A 17732-nucleotide genomic window follows, 5' to 3' on the forward strand; every position below is an offset into this window, starting at 1 on the left:
TGAGCTGTCTGTGGGCTGAGAAAAGAAACAAAACTCACGGGGCAGGTCAGTGCAGGCACTGGCTTTTAATTTGGGCTTGCCACATTGCAGCCATCCCAAACATGGCCTTGCAGGGTCCTGAGGAGGTGCCCACGGAACTGCTGGGGTTTCCTCTGCAGCCTGAGGCTCATCTGCTCTCTGTGGGCACAGGGAGCCCAGCTGTGCCCTGCTCTCTCCCCATTGCTCCCCCTGTGCCATCTCGAGTGCCCAAGGTCTGCTCTGCTGTGCTGGGACAGGGGAGCAGCCTCAGCCCCTGCCTGTACAGGGGATCAGGGCACTGCAAACTGCCTCCCCCAGCAGGGCTGTCACCTGCTGAAGCTGTGGCTCATTCCTGGCAGTGGCTGGGTCAGGGGAGCCCATCACCACCACAGGAGACTCTCAGTGACTCTTCCCTGTGGCTGCACACTGAGCCTGCAGGACTGGGTTCCTGCTCAGCTCGCGCGTGTTTCGACACAAAACCACCGCAGGTCTCTGCTTCAGCCTCTCTATTTTAAGCACCATCATTTGCTGTGACTGCATCCAGGGGCATTCCCAGCAGGAGCAACCACCGGGTGGGTAATCCATGGCTCTGAGTCAGCACTGCCCTGCAGGTGTCCCGGCCGTGCATCAGAGAGCTGAATAAACAGCTCTGAGTGCAAACAGGGCTTGAAGGCTTGTGAAACACCTCTCGTGTCCACCTAGGTCACCTTAGCGGAAACTCAGCTTTGTTTAGCCCTGCTTGACTGAGAAAGAAAATCCAAAACAGCTGAGCCTCAACTTCACCAGGCCACCTAAACCCTTGATTTTTGGTTATAAATCTCTTCTAAGAGTTCGTGTTATCAAAAGCTTATGGTTGTTGTAGTAAACTCTGACCTGGAGAGCCCTTTACACCAATTATCTCACCCTCCCCAGCCTGCCAGGCCAAAGGAACATCCTTTATCAGAGCACAGGTGGGGTGAGGATTTGACCCAGTTTGCATTTACTCAGGAGCTGATCTCATTTCCAATTTAATTAAGTTTTCTCATAACTTTTTGGCATAATTTAAAGGTACCCACCAGCCTGATACATGACCCAGGGGGAATGAAAGTAAATTTGCTTATAGCAAAAGGATTCAATTGGCAGTTTTAGGAAAAATTGGAGCAGATTTTAAAATGCAAGTTGAAATGCAGCTCCTGATAGCAGTGCCATCTGTTGGGAAGGTAAAAGATTTGTAACTTGACAGACTTTAACACCTGAAATAGGATTTTTATAAGTGGAATGCTCTGATTTCAACCTTTGTGTCCTTCCCATGGGAACATCCCTGACCAGAGCCCTCCCCCAGACCTGGGAGCAGCTGTCCCCCACCCCAAGCTTGCTCCCAGGCCTCATGCAAGGGGGCTGTGAGGTTTCTCTGTGGGGTGTGGCACTGCACTCTCCTCCTTTGTAGTTCTGTGGCAATTGTATTGCCATCCCCTTGACACCCCTGTTGCAACCCCCCTGTTGTTTCCACCCTTGTATCTCCTTGTTGTGACCCTGTTGCTGCCTGTCACATTCCCTTTTCTATCCCTGTTGCATCCCCATGGCAACCCCATTGGAAGAGTTCTGTAGCCTCATTGCATCCTTCTTGGCTCCCTGCTGTGTGTCCCTTGCTAGGCCCCCCCTTTTACACCTCCCATGGTGAGGCTGTTTGCGATCCTAACGAGTGACTGCTCGCTGCCTCGGCGGGTGAATCACCTTCCCTACCCCTGGTGTAACTGCCCACCCCCTGCAGCCCACCTGCACCCCTCCCTTACACCCCCATCAAGCCACATCACACTGCCACTCTGTATGCCCTCTGGTACCCCCACGTTGTCCCCCCGGTACCCGTGTTACACCCTATATACCGCTCGCACTTCCGCTGCAGCCCAGCTGCACGCCCTGCTTGAACGCCACTGAATTCCCATCACAGCTCCCCTGAATCCCCCATTGCATCCCCCTTTCCACCCATGTCGCAATCCCCATTACTTCTCCCCTGCGTTCCTTTTGCAGCTTCACTGCATCCCCCCTGGCACTGACGTCCCTCTCCATCCCCGCTGTAGCCATCTTGCAGTCCTTGTCCCCCCCTTGTCTCCTTTGTCATGGACAAACCAGCCCTATCACAGCCCGCCCTTCCCGGCGCTGTAACCCCGCTTTGGCCCCTGTGTCACCCCCTTTCACCCCAGCTGTGTCCCGCCTTCCCCCGGTGCCATCCCGCCCCGCGGAGCCGCATCCCCGCCTCTCGGAGCGCCCCGCGGAGCCGCACCGGCGCGGGGGAGGCGCCGCGTTCCGCCCGGCGCTGCCATTGCGGCCAGGCACGGCTCGGCTCGGCTCGGCTCGGCACGGTGAGAGGCGGGGGGGCGGCATGCGGGGCTGACGGTGGCACTGACAGGACCGGGGGGAAGTGAGAGGAGCGGGGGCCGTTCCGGCGTCCGGGCGTCCCCAGTCCCAGCTGTGGTATCGCTGGGGGTGGGCAGAAGATCGCGAGCAAAGAGGAAATCCAAGAAAAAACATTAAAATATATATTCAAAGATTTAATTAATTTGCCTTTAATTTCCTTCCCCCTCCTCCAACAATTAATCGTTTGGTGGCGAGGGGGTTGGAACAAGATGATCTTTACGGTCCCTTCCAAAGCAAACCGCTTTATGACTCTAAAGGACTCCATGGTCCCAGCTGCTGCCGCTCGGAGGATGCTGTCATTTTGCCGGAGGAGGATGCTTTGAGGGGGGGGCCGGGGAGGGCTGTGTGCTGAGAAGAGGGGCCAGGATGTGGCCCCTGGATACTCCTACCTCATCCTTGCCCAACTCTTTGCTACCCCCTCCCCAGGAGCCGGCAGAGTCCGAGGGCACCCGTGACATGCGATGTGCCGTGCATGCTCTGCTGCGTGCGTGCGCGGCAGGAGGAGGATGGCGACGGGCTCCGGAAGGAGGATGGGCACGTTATGAATCTCTAAAGCAGCAGCTGACTGGCAGCACAGCCTGCTTGGGTCATGCTTTGCATCCACCTTGTGCCCAGGCTGGCTGGCAGCGGTGCTGATAGCTTGTCCCTGCATATTGCCAGCCCGGGGTACAGCAGCAGGGTCAGGGACCAGCCCAGACTCTCTGGCTCCTCTTGGAGCCGCGTTGCACAGATACAAATGGATCAGAGATGTAGGTTTTGTGAAACACTGCTGCAGAAATAATGATAGCATTGCTGCCATCTATAAATAAATGAAGGTGAAAGGGCACATTTCCCACTCCCAGCTCACCAGAGGCCGGATTAAGATTGAGAGCTGGCTGATAGACAGAGATCTTTCAAATATTAATAGATATTAAATTACAACTTCTCTGTGATTAGCACCTAAAGGATCCCATAGCAAACTACACCACTGGGGAATCATAACAGTTGTTATGTCATCGTTTATGGTCAATATTATTTTTCTGGCTGCAGATGATGCAAGGGTGAGGGGGTTTCTAAGGGAAAGGGTTCACTTGTATGTTTTGGGTTTTTCTTTTTACATGGTTAGTGGTGTGAGTCAGGGCTTCTAGGGGGCCTACCTCAGTCATCAAGGTCCCTCAAAGACCCCTGTTTCTGCAGTGGAATCTTTAAATTTGTTGATGCTTTTTCCTTTTCAGATCTTAAAAAAAAGAAAAAACAAACCCAAAACAAATGTTTTTGTGCTGCTTAGCATTCAGTGATTCAGTGAGGCATGGACTGTGCTGGGTGCAGGAGGGCTGAGCAAAACCCTGGGTGCAGCAGCAGTCGTGCAGCCCAGTCCCGATGAGCCCAGCCCAAGACAGCCTTTGTGTCTGAATGTTGGCAGTGATGGCATACACGTGATTCTTGTTTGTGAAATCCCTGCCTGCCCTTTCTCAGGGCTGCCCAGCGCATCAGCTGCCAGTTTCCTCTTCCAACCCAAGGGCCTTCTGCCTTGGGGTGGATTTTGTGCTGCTGCTTCCTCTCTTGTGGGACTCAGAAAAAAATTAAAAATTAAAGATACACCTGAGCTGCATTCTTGGGTCTTGCCCAGCCTCCCCGGAGTGACACACTGAGCTTGAAAGAGGAAAAATACCTTTGTCCCATGGCTTTGGGAGTGTCTTCAACATGTGGTCCTCTGTAGTGACCAACAAACCCCTTCCACCTGTTGGCCCCTCTCTTTGCAGGTGTTGAGATCCTTGTTTGAATCTGACACAGGGGAGGAAGTAGCAAACAAATGGAGATGTGGAGTGTCCTCTTAGCATCTGTCCTGGGACCATCCCATTACCTGGGGTGCCTTGTTCTGGGGATCCTCCCAGGTGGGATGCAGGCTGTGGTGGGTAGTGCTTGTTGCCAGTATGGGAGCTGCTCCTGGTCTGGCATCCCATGCCCTGCCATGTGTTCAGTGTGCTCGGCGTTATCACTGCCTGATCACACATCATTTATCAGAGTTGCTTAATTGATGTTTCCAAGTTAATTTATGAAGTGTGAGGAGATCCTTGTGAGAAGCAGTAGCACGACTTGGGGCCACTTGCTGTGACTCTTGGTCACAGGGCACCTCAGAATGATGGATGAGCTGTGGTATGAAGACTTATGGCTGTTACCAGAGGGCTTGTTTTATTTTTAAACCCGCAGCAGCTTAAAAAACTACCCTCTAGCTGGTAGCAAAGGACTGTGCTGGGGCCTGGGGTGATGGTGGCTGGTCTCAGTGCAGCAGGGAGGGTTATCATTCCTGGAACGGCAAGGCATTGTCACCGTGGGTGCTCGCAGAGCCGGTGAGCCAGTGTCCCTGCAGCACTGACGGGTGCAGGGGTGGCTTTATTGGGCAGAGGGTGCTGGGGACTGTGGTGATGGTGGCTGCCCCTGACTGCACAGGTGAGCCTGCTGACACTCTCCTCCATCGAGTCAGCCACGGAAATCAGTGACGATGCCCTGCCCAGGCAGGAGGAGGTTCGGAAGCGCCATGGGGCTGCCCGCGCTCCTGCTCCCCCAGGCACCCGCGGCCAGCGGGGCCCGAGCGGGGCTCGCCGGGTGTGCAGGGCCGGCACTGGGCACCGGGCTCAGCCGGGGAGGGGCGGCTGCCATGGCCCTGCCGAAACGCTCCGGCCCGATGGGGACAGCAGCCCCGACTGCCCCCGGACCTGCGGCCGTGGCAGGGGGACCTCCCCGGGATTTTCTGGCTTGAAGCAGCCCCCAGAACTGATGCCGCGTGGCTCCGGTGCACCTGTTGATCGTCCCCCGTGAATTTCACAGCCAAAATCTGCCAGCGAGTTCAGGCCAGCGTTTTGCTGCCTCCCCGGTAGTTTCCGGCGGCTGCACTCCGCTCCAGCCAGTCTCACACAGGGGAGGGGCACGGGGAGCGCTTGGAAAAGCACCTCTAAGACAAAGAGGAAGGGGATGAGCAGGAGCTTAGCTGGCTTTGTTCTAATAGCAGTAATCACCTGAAGGGCGAGCATGAGCCCGCGGCGCTGGGTGCGCGCAGGCCTGCCCGGGGCGCTGGGCCCGGCTCTGCTCCCGCTCCCTCCCGATGGCAGCTCGCACTCTGCTCCTGCTTGGAACAAGTGCACCCAGCGGGCTGTATTGTACAAAGGACCGTATTTACATAAACAGGGGAGAGGTTGGTCAGAAGGTGAATATGAGACGTCTTGAAAGGAAGTTGGTGGCTTAAACACCCCGAACTCACCGGGCCGCGGAGCCTGAAGGGAGGAGTGAAAGCAGAGCTGCGATTTTGACCTTGTTCTTTTCCTCTCCTGACAGCGTTTGCAGACTCTGCCGCTGCCCACAGCGAGCCGGGCTTGTGCCGAGACGAGGAGGGGATCTCTGCAAGGTAAGCCGGGCTTTTTAAAGGCTCTCTCCTCGTTTAGCTTTCTAAAGGTGGTGTGGAGATGGAGGCGGAGGTGGTGATCACAGGGGCTTCCACCATCCCGCGCTTTCTGCTTCCTGCAGCCTTCTCTCGTTACGGGTCACCAAGGGCAACAATGGCGATTTCCCTGCTTAATTTCTGCCCTGTTTTCGTGACATAGCAAAAGGCAGCGAGTGCTCTGGGGTGGGCTCCCTCGCAGCCCTGCTCGCATGGAAAAGGTTTATCGGTTGCATAATAAAATGTTTATCTATGAACAAGCCACGCTGAGAGCAAGGATCTTTCTACAAAGTGTTAATTAAACGAATAACGACGTGTTGTTGCGGCTTGAAGACGGAAATGAGGTTTAGCTTTGTTAAGGAGGTGCCTGGTAGAAATATTTACAGCATTCCTCGAACTTCAGTTATTTTTCTATTTTCCCTGGGGTAAGAGGGCAAATCTGGCTGATGTTTCAGAGGTTCTGGACACCGTTTCTCTGGGTTTTGTGTACCGTGGGGTCCAGTGTGATCCCGTGTGACGGTGTCTGGGGGCGGGACGCTGTGACTGTGGTGATTGTGTGTCTGTTCCATGGCATCACATACCGGGAGTCTTGCAGGAAGCTGGAAAGAATCTGACTGCCCTGACACGGAGAAATGTGGAGGTGGTGATGGGGGGTGAGTGGCTGGTGGGAGAGCAGGCATTGAGGATGTTTCGTTTCACAAATGTGGGACAAAAGTGTAGTGCCGAGCAAAGGGGGAGCCGTGAGTTGGTTAGCAGGAGGAATTAGAGGAGATGTGTGTGTGGCAGCATTTAATCTCTTAAGGAGAAAAATATATCCCAGCTGCCTGTGGTAGGGAGAGTTCAGGGACAAACATGACATTGTGCAAGAGCTTGCCCTTGCTCCGAGTGTCCTCCACCTGCTGTCCCTGAGACTTGTCTGGAGGATGATGGGGAGCGGGGATGGGGACCTGTTATCCACAGGAAGTGCAAAGTGTGGGGCAGAGGTGAGGATGTGGAGGTGGGGATAAATTTGTTTCTGATAAGGGCTGGACACTAAAGAGTGCCCTGCCAAGTTGTTTCCTTCTGTTCCCGAGCCCATTAATAGGCTCTGCTGCCTTGATTAGTTGGTGCCTGTGCAGAGCTGTAATGAGAGCTGGGCTCAACCCATCAGTTCTAGGTCAGTGGTTGTGTGCTGGGGATTTGGGATCAGGCAGGAGGAGAGAGGGGAGACAAAGCTGGGTGCCTGCCTCCAGAAAGAAGCGTGGAGCCTGCCTGAAGCTGGCCCTGCCTGCACCCATGGTGGGGGGAAAGGCTGCCTGCACCCCTTGGGGGCTGTGCTTGCTGTGTCTGCAAAGTGTCCCAAGGGCCACGCTGTGCCCTGTCACCCCAGACATGTTCCATGCCTGGTAGGAGGCTCATTGCCTGTTTGAGATGTGCTCTCCTGAGAGGATAACATTGCAGTGATTAAATCCATTAAGGAGCCAGAAGAAATAGGTGGGTTTTAAAACTGAAGGAGACGCTGCTGTGCTCCTGAAGGATATCTGCCTCTTGCAGATCTGCTTTCCTCCTCATCTGGCAGCAGAGTTCTCATTTAGCAATTATTTGTCATAATTTCTGGTGGTTAACCTCAGAACTTTCCCTAAATGCAGGCAGGTGAGGCTGAGTAGTGAAGAGCAGCATGGACCTGGATATGCTGAACATGTTTGTCATCGCTGGTGGCACCCTGGCTATCCCCATCCTGGCCTTCGTGGCCTCATTCCTCCTCTGGCCCTCGGCACTGATCCGCATCTACTACTGGTGAGTGTGTGAGCCCCTGCTCTCGGTGTGCTGGGGGGAACCCGGACCCAGCAGGGCCCCCACACATGGCTCAGGGTGGTGTGCACAGGGCTGGGTGTTCCTGAGCTCCTCCAGGGCCATGCCAGCTGTGTGCAGCTTTAAACAAGTCTGGGAGAAGAAAATGGCATTTTCCTATTGCATTTTTGCTGTGGAGGCCTGTGTCTGTCAGGCCTGTGTCTGTCCCAGGGGTTTGGCTGTGCCAAGGGGCAGCTGGCCAGGCTGCCACTGCAGTGCCAGCTTGCAAAATCTCTCCAAACCTCTTTGGGTTGCTTTCCCCAAGGACAGGCCTGAGACTGGGAAGAGCACTGCTGTTGCAGCATCTCCACCAGCCTGGCAGCTGTGGAGTCTGGTGACCTCCCTCCCACCCCATCAATGTGGCTGTGCTGTGGGTGTCCCTGGGCTCACATGCTCCATCCCAGCTGACAGCCTGCTCACAGGCAGGGACTTGTCCCTCATTAGTACTTATGGATGAGGCTTTTCTCTTCCTCTCTTTCTCTTCTGGAATGGAGCATCAGAGAAGATGGAGGGATGCTTTTCCTTATCCCCTTGAATCTTGTCCTTTCTGTTACCAGGAGGCAAGCACTAAATCCTCCAGTCCTCCTTTGTCCCTGGAAATCAGAGATAAGCCCACTGGCAGCTTTCCTCTCTGGGTTTGTTGCAAGGAAAAGCTGGAGTAACCCTCTTCAGAAGTCAGGGCAGAGTCTCATCCCCCAGCATGGAGCAGGCAGCAGCAGCAGACAGCACAGGCAGAGCAGGGAGGGTGTCAGGCTGCCCTCACATGCTGCTGGTAGATGGTGGCTCCTACAGTGCAGCTCAAGGATGTTTCCAAATCCAAGTGACCTCCCGTGAGAGGAAGCTGTTTGTCCATCCCAGCACCCAGGTGCAGCAATGGGATGAAGCCTGTTTCTAAAGGCACTTTAATTAGCAGCCTTTTATTACAGCATCTGAGAGAGGAGGGAGCACGGGATGAAAGCCCCAGTGATGGGATCACCACCCTGCAAAGGAGAGCAGGCAGTGTCACAGCCTTCTGCTGCCCCATGGGTGTCTGGGTGGTACTGGGCTTGGCAGGCAAAGTGGTTTATTCCTTTGGATATGTGAGCAGCTGCTGGAAGCCAGGGAGGACCCTGATGGGCTGAGGTTCTGAGGAGGATCCCTGGAAAGCACTGCAGGGTGAGTATGGTCAGGGTGAAGCCTTCAGCAGCCACAGGCAGGGTGGCAGGACAGGCAAAGGAGGTGCAGGGTCTGTGCCAGGAGCTTGGAGGAGCCAGGCTGGGTGGAAGGTAGAGAATGCCCTGCTGCCTTTGTTCTGTTGGGGCTGCAGATAAGGAGCTGAGTGAAAATGCACTGTGGGCAGGTTGGTCTGTGTTTGGCTGAGGGAGGGAGCATGTGAGCAGGGGTCAGAAGGACTGTCTTCTTTTGAAGGGTGTGGTCCCCCCATCTCTCTCTTCCAGCATTTCTGGCAGCATGGATTCTTGCAGGAGTAATTGCAATGCACTGTGTGTCATGGGCACCTCCTTTGTTAGGGACAGTGGATGAGAAGCGTGGGTTTGCCCTTACTCTTCCTTTTCTATTGGCTTCTTTCCAAGTTGGAGTTTTTTGGAGGGTGAAATTACTGTGTTTCCCCATCAGCAGAGGCAGGAGAGGTGCAGGAAGCACACCATGCTGCCCTTCCCTTCCAGCCCCATGCAGCTCCAGCTTTGCAGCGCTGTTCCTGGGAGGTGCCGGGGGAAGCTTCTCCTTCTTCCCTAATTCCCTGCCCCCTCCTTCTCCTCACTGCCAGTCTGTGTCCTCAGCTGGCACAGTCAGGGGTCACTCTGGGCCCCCCTCACCCACAGCCTCAGTGCTTTCCCTGCTGCTAATGCGCCTTCCTGCCAGGCAGGATATCCAGGGCTGCCCCGCTGACCCCAGCCCTGGAACCGCTCTGCCTCTGCTGCCACAGGGGTTAATCAGTTTAGCTGCTGCCACTAAGTGAGTTAACACCTTGTGAGGGATCAGTTCAGCTTTGCACAGATTATTTTGCCTTCTGCTGAATTGATCCATTAGGATCAGTTGCTAAAAATGTTATCATCTTGCCCATTGGTAGTTCACACCAGTGCCTTTGAGGCAAGGACTCTTAAGACACTTATTAGGGAGAAATTCACCTCTCCTTGTAGGACCAGCACAGAGCTGAGATGCTGCTTAAGTCCCACTAACTCCCTCGAAAAAGGGATTATGCTAAAAGAGGATTTCACTATGCATAAGCTTTGAGTGGGCAGAGAGGTAGGACAGTCCAGAAGTGTTGGTGACCTTGCTCTTGTGCCTTAAATAAACTCTGATACAGCATGTAAAAGTACTTGCCAGTGTCTTGGCCACCAGGAGTAGCCCAGCAGTTGTCCTGGCAAGGGTTGTATCTGAGCACAGGGGGAAGGCAGACAAGGGGGCCCCGTTCCCTGCCGTGGGCTGCACGTACACATCATGTGTCCCAAGTGTCACCGATAATCTCTGCCCAGGTCCTTTGGCCAGCAGTTCTGCTGCATCCTCTGAGCAGGCTGCAAGCGTGTGCTGGCAGGACTGTCTGCCTCTGCTTTTAGAGGAACAGCCTTGGGGTTAGCCTGCTATCTTCTGGGGTGCTAAACCCAGTGTAAGGATGGTCCACTCCAGTCCTTTGTGTGTGTATAAATACATTTTCAAGGCTGTCTAGCTGGTCCATGGGAATTGGGTTTCTGTGGTGCTCCAGGGTGACATGGTTGTTTTGGCTGGGAACTGATGTGCTCGTCTGTGGGGTGATGTACTCCCATTGATGCAGGACTGTGTCCACATAACCCTGTGACAGATCCACCTTATTCTCACCTGGGAGAGCTGTCTCCCTTGGCCTGCCCATCCTGTACACTGCCTTGCCACCTGTGCTGCCCCCCTCTCTCGAATCTCTGTCCTCATACCAGCCTTTGGGCATTTTCTCTTTTACCATTGTTATTTTTGCCTATTTCCATTGCTAAATGAGTTATTTAAGGTATTTTTTTAAAGTTCTTAACAGACAGAGTGTCTCCACAAACCATCTGCAGTGCAGCCAGCAACCAGTACTACACCTGGGACTGGTGGGATTAATGCATCTGTCCAGGGACCAGATGCACAGAATTAATCTCAGTAGTCCCATTATGGCACCATTGAGAGCCCAACCTAACTGGCCTTAAAAAGCCAACAGATCTGTGGCTACCTTCAGACTTGTCACCTTCCTTCTATCATGGCTGGGCCCTGGTCTTGTCTTCCTCACTGGTGTTTTGCCCTTGTTTGCAGGTACTGGCGCCGAGCCCTGGGCATGCAGGTCAGATATGCCACCTACGATGATTATCAGTTCTGTTATTCCTATAGAGGAAGGCCTGGGTACCGGCCGTCCATCCTGATGTTACATGGCTTCTCTGCCCACAAAGACATGTGGCTCTCCATAGTCAAGGTGGGATTCTGTTTCTATCATGTTGCTCCTTACTGAGAATTGATGGTCCTGGGCTTGGGGGCAGTGTGGGGGGCCCAGTGATTGCATGCATGGGATGGGGTGACTGCTGTAACATGCTAGGAACATGCTGCTTAGCTCCATGCCCATTGCTTGCTGCCTCCCTTCACCCTATAACATGCAGGGCTGCAGGGGAAGAGCAGTACACACCTGCTGCCTCCATGGGAGGCAAGTCTTGGCCGTGCTCTCTCATCATGTCATCCTTACACAAGCTGACTTATCCTGGTGCACAAGCAACCAGGGCTGTCATGGGGAGAGTGGACCCCCCCTGCTCCCACCTGGGCTCCCCATTTGCCATCCCTGGGCTTTGCAGCAGTTCCCCTGCACTGTAACCACCCCTGGTTTGTTTCTTCAGTTCCTGCCAAAGAACCTGCACTTGGTATGTGTGGACATGCCTGGGCACGAGGGCACAACCCGCTCGGACTTGGATGATTACTCCATTAGTGGGCAAGCTAAGAGAATACACCAGGTAAAGCTCCTGCATCCCATCACTTCTGCAGAGAGACGGGGGGACGTGAGGGACGTGGGGACATGAGGGATGCTAAGCCCCTGAGTCTGCCTTGTGTGGCCTCACTCTCTCCCTTCCCAGGCAGCCAGAGCCAGCCTCAAGCTTTAGAGTAGACTTTCTCTAATGACCTGACCCCATGCTGTCGTTTCCTCTCTCCTAACAATGCTCCTTCTGCTCCCTGCCAGTTCGTGGAGTGCATCAAGCTGAACAGAAAGCCCTTTCATCTGGTTGGCACTTCCATGGGGGGAAATGTTGCTGGTGTCTATGCTGCTCAGTACCCAGAAGATATTTGCAGCCTGACCCTCATCTGTCCTGCAGGTGGGCAAGGCAGGGGAGGGGAGACAGAGAGAGGGCAAGCAGCAGCCAGTGCAGAAGCTCAGGGCAGTGCTGGATGCAGCATAGATGTGTAGTGCAAAACATTTAGAAATAATTTGTATTTACACTGCCCTAGTGTGCTGAAGGCCTGGGGCTTTGGGAGCTGGAGAGCTCTGACCTCCCACCTTTGGGTGCCTGCAGTGGGAACAGCACCTGAGGGCTGGGCACAGGTCAGCAGGGTGTCCCCTCTATCCCCTCCTTCCCCAGCATCCCCTGGACAGGGGGCTCAGGGAAGCCTGGGCATGATATGCTGCAGGAGGCATAGCAGGCAGAGAGCTTCTCTGCCAGGGAGGCTTTGCTGCATCCCAGTTGTCATAGCAGCTCCTCTCCCCTCCCACACAAGGAAAGCAGCTTCCAAATAAGCACTAAGGAATGAAACAAAGCAAATGTTACCTAGCTACCAGGCTCTGGGGGTGTTGGGTTCCCACTCCCCTCTGGGAGAAGTGTTGACTGCCTCTCTGGCTGTTTCTGGATGTGAAACCTCTGTGTGGGGGCTGCAGAAAGGTTTAGGATTAAATTGCTGGGGAATTTTTCTTCAGTGGTGCATGCAGATGGGGGTGCTGAAATTTTCTGTCCAGCCCTGTGCAGTGGCAGCCTGGGCACTAGTGTTTGCATGTGATGAGCACATAAAAATAAGCACTATAGCTTTGCTGGAGTAGTCATGCATGTCTACACCTCGTGCTGTGCCAGCCTGTGGGGGTGCCAAGCCCTGGAGCAGGAGGGAGGCTGGGTACCTCTGGGTGCATACTGAAGTGCCTGTATGTACAGGGGAGGTGTTTTCTCCCCCTCTGTTTATAATTTTTTTTCAAAGAGTGAGCAGGCATGAAGCCAGAGGCAGGGATGAGGGAGTCAGGACAAGGATGTTTTTTTGTTTGGGCTGTTTGGGGAGGGGGATCTCATCTGGATTTCACCCCTTCTCATTTCACCCAGGCCTGCCAAGTACCACTGACAGCAAGTTCATTAAGCAGCTGCGGGAGCTGCAGGAGTCCAAGCGCATTGACAGGATCCCTTTAATCCCCTCCACCCCTGAGGAGATGGCAGACATGCTGAAGCTTTGCTCCTACGTTCGCTTCAAGGTGCCACAGCAGGTGAGGAGCTGACCCTGCTTGTGGAGGCTGGGAAAGGGGAGCCTGGAGGTGGTGAGAGGGTTTGCTGCTCCCTGAGCCTACATGGGGCACCTGAGGCAGTGCTGGGAGTAGAGCTAGAGCTGCCACCCCGCCATCACCCAGGTGAGACACACCCAGCCCCATTCCCTGCATTTTTCCAGCACTTTCACTTCAAACCCTCTTTTCCAAGCTCCCTCTGGCAGTCCCTGCTGGAATTCCTCCTCTTGTGAAGTTTTTGGCAGCAGGCTGGGATGTAGAAGGGTTTTTTAGTAAATATGGCTGGCAGGAAGCATTAAATAACTAAGGCAGCTGTTGTCTGATGTGGAGGGAGATTGTTTGCTGCTTTTTAAGTAAAAGTAATGGGAATGTTAATTGCGTCATTGTCAAGCGAGAGGAACTTGGTGAGGGGCTGGCTATTATACTAGTTTTCCTTAGGAAGTCTGGAGTGAGTAGATTGAAGAGTAAGAAAAAAAATGTAAGGTAGTGCCAAGACCTTTTATGTTTTTGTCAAAAGAGTGCAAGAAGGAAGAAAAGTGCAGTCATGGTTGAGGTGGCTGCTGGCCAGGGGCAGAAATTGGGTCTGCATCATAAAAGACAATATTGCTCATTGCTGAAATATATATTGCTTAAGCGTGGTTTCAACACCCCACATGCTTAGGAAGAAGCTCATGCTGGGGCCAGACTTGCTGGGGAGACTCTTGAGTGCCCTTGGGCATGCTCAGCCCTGTGCAGGGCTGGTCCCCTCCAGCAGCTCTCCTCTGTCTCCCTGCAGATCCTCCAGGGCCTTGTTGACGTTCGCATCCCACACAATGAATTTTACCGGAAACGTAAGTGCACGGTGGCAGCCTCCTCACTGGGCTTTCCAGCAGGATCCCCAGGGCCTGGGGGCCAGCTGCTCTGAGCCCCCAGGGCCCCAGTACACGGGTGGGCCCCAGCATCCCCGTGCTGTCCTGCTGAGGGTGGGAGGGGCAATGTCATTAACAGATTTGGGGACACACCTCGGTCACTGGTAGCAATGCACTGCCACCCCCACTGGTGACGGGGCTGTTGCTTCACCCTCGCCCTTCCATCTGTACAACAAGTACCTGTGAGGAGATGTCTTGGCTCAGGGCCCCTCTGCAGCTGGGCTTGGTGGCGGGGCAAGGACAGCCCATCATCTCTGCATGGGTTTCCCAGTGAGGGCATACTAGCAGGACCACTTGGCCCCCTTTGAGACAGGAAGGCCAAACATCTCCCTGTAGGACTGACTCTCCTCTTGCCCCACTAGTGTTTTTAGAGATCGTGGATGAAAAGTCCAGGCACTCTCTCCATGAGAACATGAGCAAGATCAAAGCACCGACACAGGTCATCTGGGGAAAGCAGGACCAGGTAGGCAGCACCCTGCACATCCCCCACAGACCTGTCTCCATCTCTGCCTGTGCCCACCCGTGGGGCACAGTGGGGGCTGTGCTGCTGAGCTGTGCACTGCTCTGCGGGGAGCTGGCACATGTGTCAGTCCCCAGTGGGTTTAGACACAGAGGCTCAGCAGGGTGATGGGCAGAAAGCTGACAGCCAGCTTTCCAGAGGGAGGAGAGGGCACTGCCAGGGGGGCAGGTGGGGGGTAGGTGCCAGCACTGAAGCAGGCAAGGGCTGGGAAGAAGAATAAAGTGTCAGTGAAGAGAGTTGTCCTGGCAACTGGGAAGAGATGTGCTGTTTGTGGGCAGGCTTTGAGGCAAAATCTTAGGGTTTGTTTCAGAGGCAGGAGTGGGAGGGAAGATGTGGGAGGAAGCAGGCTGCAGGCATGCAGAGGGCTCTATAAATGCAGAGATGCAAGTGTTTGCTTGCAGTGATACCTTTGCACTGAGACAGCAGCTGAAAAGCATACAAGAGAGTTGCCTGCTGCATGCTGAGACTGGCACTTGCAGCCTCCCTGCCCTGTACCCAGGCAGGGCACTGGCATCACACAGACTGTGCATCCCTGCTCCATATCTGGAGCAGGTAGAATCACCATCTCTGGATGTGTTTAAAAAAAGACTGGACATGGCACTTGGTGCTATAGTCCAGTTGAGGTGTGAGGGCATAGGTTGGACTCGATGATCTTAGAGGTCTCTTCCAACCTCATCATTCTGTGATTCTGTGATCTCGGTTGGACCCCAGCAGGGTTTCTGCAGCGTGCAGCAAACCCCCTCTCTGACTGTGGCACTGGCTGCTTTTTCCCCTGCCGTGCAGGTCCTGGATGTTTCTGGTGCCAGTGTTTTGGCAGGCGCTATCCCAGACTGCCACGTGTACATCCTGGAGAACTGCGGCCACTCGGTGGTGGTGGAGCGGCCCCGCAAGACAGCCAACCTCATCCTGGAGTTCCTGGCACTGCTGCACAGCATAGACAACAACAAGAAGCAGGCATGAGCGTGGCAGGGAGCCACGTGCCCATGCCAGGTTAACTTGTAAAGTACTGCAGCTTTGATACGTTCTCAGGGATCTTGTACGAATTGGGGTCCATGTGCCAAAGTCCCTGAGGAAGGCAGAATCACTGATACCCAAACTTATAGCACCACTGGCACAGCAACCTGGGGTCATTGAGCAACCTCCATAGATGCAGGAACAGAAGCAGAGTATCTCCCTTTTCTACTTAGAGGTAAGGTAGAAATGAACTGAAATCACCCAGTGCTCATCACACAGCCACCCATCTTACCTGGGTTACCAGCACGTAGTTGTTCATGACATTTACCTAAACTATATATGAAATGTAGGAAGATATCTGGAATCCTGGACTGAGACTGAGACTTAACAATATTTTTACTACTTAGAGTCCATCGTGTTGCATGCTGCTGTGCTGTAAGAGAACCCCCAAGTGCTCCAGGCGTCTGCTTGAGTGCTCTTTGTGTAGCTCCTGATCTTGATCTCATGATTAATCCAGAAAACAACAGAAAACTTCATGTGTGGAAGTCCAATGACTGTATGTGCAAAAATGTTTACACTCTGAGTGGGTTTTTCTAAATCTCTGAATAGCTCCTGTGTATTTGTAATGCCTTAACGTTGCCCAGGGCGTGGTGTCTGTGCACAGCTCACCTTGCCCAGGGCTGGTTCTACCTGAGGGTGAACACAGCCAGTGACCACGGGGTGCAGGCAGCAGCTTTGGCACTGCTGTGGGGCTGGGGCAGTGGGAGCTGCCCAGGGTGAGCAGCCCTGAGCCCAAGTCAGCAATAAACCCATGGCCAGGGTGGGATTCAGCCACCCACGGTGAGCTCTTGTCTCAGCTCCTCTATCACATCGTGCTGCTGAACACCTGGATGTAAATAACGATTTTCTTAATGAATTCTGTGAATTCTGCAAAAGCCAATGCCACTGGAACAGGCTGAGGGGTGGGAGGGGGCTGTGTGTGCCCAGCACAGGGAATGGTGAGGAGGGGTCAGCTCGCCCACGAGGTGCTGGGCCGTGGTGGGGAAAGGTACAATGTACTTCTGCACCCTCTCCATGAGCACAACTCCTGACCAAGTGAAGCTATGGGTAGGAACAGGCAATACAGGCAAGCTGCACTTTACAGGCTGCAAGGTGATGTTCAGGGATGGATCCTGCACCTCTCCAGGCGTGGCCCCTCACTGCCTGTCCCAGGGACAGAGCTCTGCTCCAGGTCCCAGGCAGGACCAGGGGGTGCTGGAGGGCAAGGCAGTGTGTGGGGCCCTCAAAGGCAGAGCAGCAGGTGGCTGTCACCCCTCAGTCACCCCCAGCCCTCCTCAGGGGGTGACAGGGGGTGCTGGTAGTGTCCCCCCCACTGACAGCTTCCTGAGGTACCCGGATCTGTACATACATCTGAAATTCCCTGTCAGCTTCTTGGCTCTTTTTAAGAGAAGAAACGTTGTTCTTTTAGAAAAAATAGAAATTTGCTGTTAATTGCTCGGTATTGTTTCTACTACAGGAGTTGATTTAAAGAACAAAATTGCTGGTAGTTTTATGTGGTAAAAGCCAGAAAAACTTGTTCAGTATCTATATGGTTTCTCATGCCACAGATTGCTGTATGCAAAGGATTTATATGGCTATTAAAATCTAGTGATTTAAGGAGTCCATGGTGCAATGACTACTTTTTTCCTTTGAAGAAGGTGGCTGTGGTGTGGGATAACAGAGGGATCTTGCTCTGCTGCTTCTTTCCTGCCACATTTCTGGGAGATGCAGGTTTTGGCTCAAGGAATATTTTGTCATGGAAAGAGAGATGTTGAAGACACAGAAGGCTCAAGTCTCATTTCTTCAATGACAACACACATTTTCCTTATTTCATATTATTAGGAGAAGGTGGCACCAAACACTCAAGAAGAAAATAAAACCTCAAGGGGCAAGGGACTTGTGTTTTAAGCACCAAGATTCCTCTTAAAACCCTTGCAAGCATGTTAAATACCAATTTCATCTATTATTGCAAGTCTTACTGAACTCATACACTGTGCTAGGAATAGCATTACATCAATTTGCAGGCAAAAGTATTTGCATTTCTCCTTTCCCCAGGAGGCTCTTGAGGCTCAGCAGCTGCATTGTTTGCCAGAGGAGCTGCAGGGAGGTCTGAGGAGCATCTTCCTGGCTGTGCCCTGCCACTGCTCCAGTGCTGCAGTGATGCATGCATCAGGGTGACCCCATTAATGATCACAG

The 17732-nt window shown here is 53.7% G+C and overlaps 1 protein-coding gene across 3 annotated transcripts; it reads left to right on the top strand.

Moving 5' to 3' along the window:
* The first annotated feature begins 2204 nt into the window (after positions 1-2204).
* ABHD6 (abhydrolase domain containing 6, acylglycerol lipase) lies at positions 2205-17156 on the top strand. Of its 3 annotated transcripts, none has more exons than XM_054640233.2 (10): positions 2205-2357; positions 5725-5794; positions 7456-7603; positions 10916-11072; positions 11485-11598; positions 11823-11955; positions 12943-13100; positions 13891-13945; positions 14386-14486; positions 15327-17156. In XM_054640233.2, exons 3-10 carry the CDS (start codon positions 7485-7487, stop codon positions 15501-15503), a joined length of 1014 nt encoding a protein of 337 aa, XP_054496208.1. In that variant the 5' UTR covers positions 2205-2357; positions 5725-5794; positions 7456-7484; the 3' UTR covers positions 15504-17156. The 3 variants fall into 3 exon arrangements, with proteins under 3 accessions (XP_054496208.1, XP_054496209.1, XP_077040608.1); XM_054640234.2 differs by lacking the exon at positions 2205-2357 and adding an exon at positions 5386-5596; XM_077184493.1 differs by lacking the exons at positions 2205-2357; positions 5725-5794 and adding an exon at positions 6457-6480.
* Positions 17157-17732: the final 576 nt, after the last annotated feature.

The sequence above is a fragment of the Agelaius phoeniceus genome, chromosome 11 (genome assembly GCF_051311805.1).
Source record: "Agelaius phoeniceus isolate bAgePho1 chromosome 11, bAgePho1.hap1, whole genome shotgun sequence".
Taxonomy (NCBI): Eukaryota; Metazoa; Chordata; class Aves; order Passeriformes; family Icteridae; genus Agelaius; species Agelaius phoeniceus.